Source organism: Lepisosteus platostomus, chromosome 1, assembly GCF_059453375.1.
Source record: "Lepisosteus platostomus isolate fLepPlt1 chromosome 1, fLepPlt1.hap1, whole genome shotgun sequence".
NCBI classification, from domain to species: domain Eukaryota; kingdom Metazoa; phylum Chordata; class Actinopteri; order Semionotiformes; family Lepisosteidae; genus Lepisosteus; species Lepisosteus platostomus.
The window spans coordinates 18,495,965-18,503,920 of NC_142611.1; the positions used below are offsets into that span (position 1 = coordinate 18,495,965).

At 37.2% G+C, this 7,956-nt stretch overlaps 1 protein-coding gene across 1 annotated transcript; it reads right to left on the bottom strand.

Annotated features, from left to right (window-relative positions):
* Nucleotides 1–1,879: 1,879 nt before the first annotated feature.
* On the bottom strand, nt 1,880–4,352 carry tmem271 (transmembrane protein 271). Its single transcript, XM_088626298.1, has one exon. It carries the CDS (start codon nt 3,942–3,944, stop codon nt 3,153–3,155), a length of 792 nt encoding a protein of 263 aa, XP_088482424.1. The 5' UTR covers nt 3,945–4,352; the 3' UTR covers nt 1,880–3,152.
* Between the last annotated feature and the right edge of the window lie 3,604 nt (nt 4,353–7,956).

A 7,956-nucleotide genomic window follows, 5' to 3' on the forward strand; every position in this document is an offset into this window, starting at 1 on the left:
TGGATCAGTAGTTTTGGAAACATTTTTTATGTTTTATTTATGGTGACACACATCAATGAGAAGGCAGCTGACTGCAATTGCATTGAAAAGACTTTTTAAATCAAATTATTTTGCTGTCTTCATTTAACTGGCCTAGAAACTAAACCGCAGTTCAAATACATGTTTCAATGGAAAACTCAGGTTTCCAAAACATAAGATTCATTTTTATCTTTATACAGTACATATTGCTCATCCATGCTTTGGGAAATTGCATAGCTCCAAAAAGTAATTTAATTGTTTGCATTTTCATTTGTATACTTAAATGGGTCTAATGACCACTATTTTTTTCTTTTCCAAATTCTTTTCAACACACTGACTTATTCCATGAGAGCAGTGGGGAAACTTAGTATAATTAAGCTATCAGCACAGTACATTCTGTAGACATTTTCTTAACATATCTACAGTCATAGGCTGTCATTAAGTATTGTAAATATGCATGTGTTAGTGGTACTGTATCTTGCTTTTTATGCTAGTTATATAGATTTATATCTACACCCCCATACTCAAAATAAACACTGAGAAAAATAAGGCATGACTATCACAATGTTTGCATAAACACTAAAGTAGTTAAATGAGAAACAATAATCCAGAAATCCAATTAAATTAGAAGAGGAAAGTTCGAATTTAAATTAGAGTATATTTGGCTACCAATTAAAATAGGAAAAACATGTTCACAAGTTAGTGTACTGTATGTGTAATGTTAACTAACCAGGTGTCAGGAAATAATAACCTCACTGACAGTTAACTGAAAACACACAAAGCAAAGGTCATTGTTGTCACTGGAGTAATAACAAAAGTAAGGAGAAAACAAGTTACACTATAAGTGTTTATTAACAAAGGCATGGCAGTTGTTAAAAATCATGTCTTCTTCTTGTTAATTATCTAAAACGTGTTTCAGATTTATCACTCCCTTCATCAAAGTTCTTTTCCACACAGTTAATACAAGATTATGCTCTTGTTAAGGTTAATTGCTTTATGGGCCTGCAGAATTTTTTGTCATATTGTATAATGTCAATGGCTCAATGTACAACTTGATCATGTTGTAAATTCATTTTGACAGAACATGCAAACAAATACATTATTATGTTGCTGTTTCTCAATATAAAATTAAAATAATTTATCTTGAGGAAAATACAGTATGTATTGCAGAAACTATTAACTGATACTGATAACATGCTTCCAAAAATAATGTATCTTACAGCTTACTAGGGAGCCTTGAGTCTTCAGAGGTAGATAGCACTTAATCATATATTTGTTTACTTCGTCCTTTCCAGTTTTGTGGGAAAAGGAGATACAATATTACCTGATCGCAGAAAACCAGAAACATCACACCAAAGTTAAGACGAAGATTCAGCTGCCGTGCAAAATAAATGCTGAAGTCGGAAGTCTTTTGACAATTAGTAATACCCATTTTCGTTGACCTGCTGTAACTGCTAAAAGCCAGAAACTCAGCAACGTATTTCTCCAAGCAAAGAGAAATCTTAAACCCACGTTCTCGACACAGTGCACTACTGTACTTTGAAGTACCGTGGAGAGCTCCTTAAGTACTGTACTTCATCAAAATAGTTTATGGGGGTATTAATTTCCATTGTTGGTGGGCAAATAGCATGCTGAAAAAAAAGGCTTTATAGTGCCACAGTTGTTTTTATTTATCTATTTCTGTTGCACTTGTTTAGACTCAGTCTGGAGATGTGTTATGAATTAATTCTATAATTATGTATCTAGCCACGTACGACATATACTGTAGAAAACTTAAAATGACGTATGTCCTTACGTGCTAACACAAAATCCTGCCTACTAAACAACAAAGGGAGTTAAGAATGGTAAACGTTAGACAAGCTGAAATATCTCACCGTCAACGATGAGCGCAGGCACATTTTTATTAAAACTTGTTACATCTGCTACGTCTGCAAACAGGTTTGGGAGGGAAATTTAAAAAGTAAAGTGCAAATACATTCGTATATAAATATTAAACTCTGTATATTATCGATATTTTCCTAATTAGCTGAGTTCATTGCACATTTGTAATACTTATACATATTATAAAAGCGCAAATAATTTTCTAATGACATAACCTTCTTTTAGCTCTTTTAACCCGTGAAAATCCTTAAATATCACAGCAACATAATAGTCCCAATGTCTTCGTAATATATATACATATAACTTTAAACTTACTATCAAGATGGAAAGTTACCACATGTGGAAAACCATACAACAGAAATCAAGTATACTTTTCATTGCCCCGTTGTTTAATATTCCTGCGAAGACTCAATGCAGCATTTCTGAGAATGTAATAAAATGTTAAACATTAAAATATTTATAGACATTGTCTATACACAATTTCTAACAGTTATGATTTAGCTGAAGAGGATGTCATACTTAGTAGGTAAAGGCAAACAGGCGAGAGATGTTACTTGAAAAAATATTTCTGCGTTAATATTGTAAAATGAAACGCCATTCTTTATCCACGTTTCACAAACTTTTGTGCTTGTAGTTCACGCAATTTTAATTTAAACGAATACATTATATTACCATTTATTAATATCTTAGTAATTAAGCAGGCCTAATACATATTATGCTTTCATTATCATCATATCTCACTGTGCGTCAGTTTTCATATTAGAGGACTGAAAATGACGAAACTTTTATTAATACTGTATGTGAAACAGAATCAATGTTTCAAAAAACCTTTACACAAACACATCAACAGAGTGATATGAAAATGTAAAGGATCTATAATTGCTAAAACAGAATACCTACAGTATGTGATTTCATGTGTTACTAATCGCAACATTCTTACCGTTAACTTTTTTTTTTATTTTCTCAACTGAGTTTTTTTTTTAATCCACATCGACTTCCCCGAACAGCTTTAGCTCAGCGGCTTGAAATTATGCTGCTTAGGGGAGATCTGCAGTTTTCTACACCGAGAAAACGTATGCTCCTCCTGCTGCCTTTAAAAGTTAGAAAAACGCTTTGTTGGAAGAAAGGGTGAGGATTGTAAGATATTATAACGGCTTATTTCAGTGTTAAAGATTACAAGGTCCCAATTGTGGTGAACAGCAAATGATTGTCACTGCACATTCTTGCCCGTTTGCAACGTTTGAGACGAGGTGCTATTTGTTGCTGGCTTCCCCAGGGAAAATGTCTTCGTATGCGGGTGGCAACTCGTTTGGAAGAGGGTATGAAAAGGGATAGGAATGGTTTAGTTCTGGGTCGCTTGGCGAGTAGCCTGGGAGCTCAACCGAGGGATGGCCACCACACTGTACCTCCACGCCTGCCTCATCAAAAACATTGAAAACCCCTAAATTAATGTAAGAAACAGGCTGGAATTCCCCGACAGAAAAGTCCTGTTCCTCGTTGAATAGAATAGCCCCCACGCTTTGTCTCTGAGAAAGTCTCCGTCTGTAGAACTGAGCCGATTTATACCTTTTGATGATCACCAAGTTTATAAGCCCCAACAGACATTCCAAGGTGTTAAGAATGGTGGATACAACCAGACTCCTTTGATAATCCTTTAACTGCTCGCAGATGGGATTTAAATCCAGCGAGTCCAGACAGTAGTGGGAATGTTTTCTCTCGACCAGGGACACGGTGTCGCCGTCTATCACGGCTCCCGAGAAGGCAGTGAGAATCCCAAGCATGAACACCAAGACACCCAGGAGGAAGAAATTCTGGCTCCCCGGCTTTTCTTTGCAGCATAGCAGGGCGAACCCGAGCAGCACTTGACCAAGACAGACTAGCACTCCGGAATAAAAAGCCCCGGCCGCTGTTCCCAGGTGAAAATGCACTTTTACCTCTGTGCCCTGCAAGAAGCATTTGATTCCGACAGCTACGGCACTCAGGGCACAGACTAAGAGGAGGCTGTTGGAAACGACGGCACACAGTCCTTTCCCACTCAACTTCATTATATTCCTCCTCTACCTCTCCCGTTTCCTTTCCCTCCTTCATCCTCCTTTGTCCTCCTCATCAGCCCTTCTCGGAGAGCTGTCAGATTGTGACATGATTCGCCGATGATTGCTCTTCAAAACGAGGATCTCTCGAGCTGCTCGCTCTCTCCCCCTTTCCCGCTGCTTCAAAAATGGATTAATTATTGATAGTAAAAGCGGTCTCCTTCTGCAGAAAGAACTTCTGATATCAAACCTAAAGGTAATGATTAACCTCATGACATCCACCCCCCATTCACATTATGTAAGCAACCACATCGCGAAATGTAATATCTGAAATAAAAAAGCAGATTGGTGAAAGCCAGTTCCCAAGCCTTTCTTGTGCTATGAGGGATCATTTTCCATAGAGATCATACAGCCTGTCGGACTGAACGCTGCAGGGGGAGTACTGCTACTGTATGCGCGCAGAATAACTTAGAAGATTTAACACAGTTGAACTTGGCTGAAATTGTAAACATGCGGACATGAATATTATTCATAATACAGACATATGTAATTGTGAATGCTGTTCCAAATCATATTTCCACCTTGAGTGTAGCAAAGTTTCACGCAGTTATTCAACTTGGAAGGGAGACGTACAGTAGGTTGGAAGGATGAGGTATTAAATACCAAAATCCTGACACCCCTTGTACAATATTTATAGGCCTTAATTGCCGCACAAGTATAGATCACAGCCAGTTCTTATATGAGGAAAAATTACATTATGTTTTATTTTCAGTGAGATCATGAAGTGACGCCAATGATACGGTAGGTGTAGTTCATTGTGATGCCTCTTTGGAAACAAGCAAATACAGTAAACACAAGGAAACATTTTGGTTCATCAGTTTCCCAGAAGATGATGTTCTAATGAGGTGACAAAACCTGCTAACAAATGTGATTGGGTAGCATTATGTTGTCATTACCTGACTGACTGCGGTTTTCCTGTGCTATATTTATCCCCGTCCCATGTTTTTAATTCTTCTGCCGAGCGAGGATTCAACGTAATAAAAACAGCAACCCATGTAGCGAAGCTTTATATTTTACTTTAATTGCTAGAAAAGAAGTTAGCATTCGTCTCTTTCGGCTTACTCTACAAACCGGTCGACGGGGTACGGGGTATTTGTGGAAATACTCGCGCGTTTGTGTGTTGTGTATATTGTTTTGGTTTCCTAAGGAGTAAATGAAAACACCATTCTTCCCTTATATCATGTCCTTAATATGATAAAGATACTGCCCTGCATCATTTGTCCTTGCTGCCAGTTTAGGATCGATATACATTTATTTCAGCTGAATCAAAGCTTTTTGTCTGCTTTGAAATTATTTTCTTTACAAGTAAACTCCAATGTGAGTCACAATTCCATTGTGAGTCAAGCGATTTTACCCAAACCCCTCCAGTCTGAACACGAAATTCAATATTCCTCCTAAAATCAATATCTTAAATAATGTATGTTATTAGGATGTTTGGAATCCTGTGCTATCTCAATACAGTACGTGTAACTTTACTAAAATTAACGCTCGGGTTTTTCCTCAGCAGCTGAAGTAAAATGTTCAAGAACAGAAATGGTTTTACTCACTGATCACTCAAGGATACAGTATCTGTACGGGTTGTGTGAGTTATGGATTTGGGGTGGAAGAGAGGATATAAATATATACACTTTTAAAAAACCACGAAGCTCCAAGTGGCATACAATGTAACAAACAACATTTTAAATATGTAACAAGCAGACTTCCATTTAAGGCTACATCATATTCTGTTTTCTCTAATGCGCTGCTCGTAACGTATTGTAACGCACTGAACCCCCGTTGCGTTACAGTATGCTTTCGGTGCTTGAAATATGCACAAATAGTGCATTAACAGTTGAATATTAGTTTAACAGTTTTGGTTATGTCTTCCTTCAGATACTGACACTCGACACAAGATTTGTACACACATTTCTGGTTACGCGTGAAAGTTTAAAATGCCATGCAGCGTATTTGAATGGCTGGCTTTCTTATTTTACAGATGTGGGATTTCTTCTCAGTTACATTGATACTGTATGAATAAATAGAAAAATTAAACTGGTTTAGTTTAATTTGACGTCTAAAAAGAGCAATTTATGGCTATTGGATTGAAGAAGCGCTTCAAATGGTAATTTACTGTGAAGTGCGTGTTATCACGCACCCTAATTGATTCTCATGATGAAAAGCGGTTTCATTAAGCTGGGTGTTGCTGGATGAAATTTATTGAGTAACAAATATTAATCCCCTTATGTTTAATGGGTTTTGTCAAACTCTCTAGTGATTTACAGTATATGGGTGAACAAGTTGTGTCAAGCAGCAATGCACCACCTGTTGAGAAAATTACTTTCATTTACATTCCTTTTTTCATTTACTTTTCGAGTTCCTTTCTCGGACTCTTTTTTAAATTTTGTCATACCTGTACAACAACAGTCTCTTTAATCTTTTAATTGTTACTTTTTTTTCTACAAACGCAAATCCTTGTGCATATTGTTTCAGTTAGTCCGGTTTATAGAACGTTTTTTTTAGTTTTAGTGATTTATTTGGTTCAGGTTATGACAGTGCTTCAGCCGTTTCATTTTTTTATTATAATGAAGCAGTAACAAAAACATTCAATTCAATTCTATTTATTTTGATATAGCACCTTTCACAACAAGTTTGCCCCAAGGCACTTAACAAAGCTGTGTGACAGTCCATGACGTTACAATACAGAAAGAGAAAAAGCCAGAAGACAACGGAGGAGAGGAACCAAAAACTCCTCTGTAAGGAGAAAAAAAACCTCTAGGGGTCCAAGGTCAACTGGTTGCCCAACCCTTCTGTGCATGCTAACATTATACAATTATACAAAACATCCCACAAAAGGGATAAAGAATACAATAATCTCCAATTTAAAAAAGTTCAGTTTGGGGAAAAAAAATCCAAAATTGCAGCTATGTAACAATAAATATGTATTTGTTTCTATCAGTTTCTATCAGAGTCATATCCGTGTAAGGATATACTCCCCACTAACCTGCTAACACTCAAATTGTAGGTTCCTTTTTACTATACTTTTACTGTACTTTTTCAAATCTCAAGGCGCTATCCTTGGTACTGAATTACCTGACCTACAGAAACTAATGGAAAAAAATAGTAATAATAATTGCTTATACTTATATAGTGCTTTTCTGGACACTCCACTCAAAGCACTTTACAGGTAATGGGGACTCCCCTCTACCAACACCAATGTGCAGCATCCACCTGGCAGCCATTGTGCGCCAGAATGACCACCACACATCAGCTATCAGTGGGGAGGAGAACAGAGTAATGAAGCCAATTCATAGATGGGGATTATTAGGAGGCCATGATTGGTAAGGGACAATGGTAAATTTGGCCAGGACACCAGGTTACACCCCTACTCTTTTCAAGAAACCCCCTGGGATTTTTAATGACCACAGAGAGTCGTCCTCAGTTTTACATCTCATCCGAAGGACGGCGCCTGTTTACAGTATAGTGTCCCCGTCACTACACTGGGGCATTAGGACCCACATGGACCGCAGGGTGAGCACCCCCTGCTGGCCCCACTAACACCTCTTCCAGCAGCAACCTTAGTTTTTCCCAGGAGGTCTCCCATCCAGATACTGACCAGGCTCACACCTGCTTAGCTTCAGTGGATTGCCAGTTGTGAGTTGCAGGGTGATATGGCTGCTGAATATTGAGACTACACAGACTTGCTGAGAGAAGTTATAAAAATCTTTAAACTACTTTCTTTTAGATGATCAGAATGTATATGATACTGTATTTATACTCAACCTTCATTGAAAACATGGTTTTAGATACAGTACCATTCCTTTTAAACTGCAGCAGGGCAAAATAAAAACGTAGTCTTTGATATTGTGCACATATACTGTCCATATAATCATTTGTTATTATTTGGTAGCAATTGTAAAATAATATACAAATTAAAAAAACATCTGCCTTTGAAATTAGAAGAACATTGAAAATCTGTTTGAATACATAT

Excerpts from the sequence above, each read along its gene's own strand:
- tmem271 (XM_088626298.1), bottom strand. The coding sequence starts at position 3,944 with ATGAAGTTGAGTGGGAAAGGACTGTGTGCCGTCGTTTCCAACAGCCTC.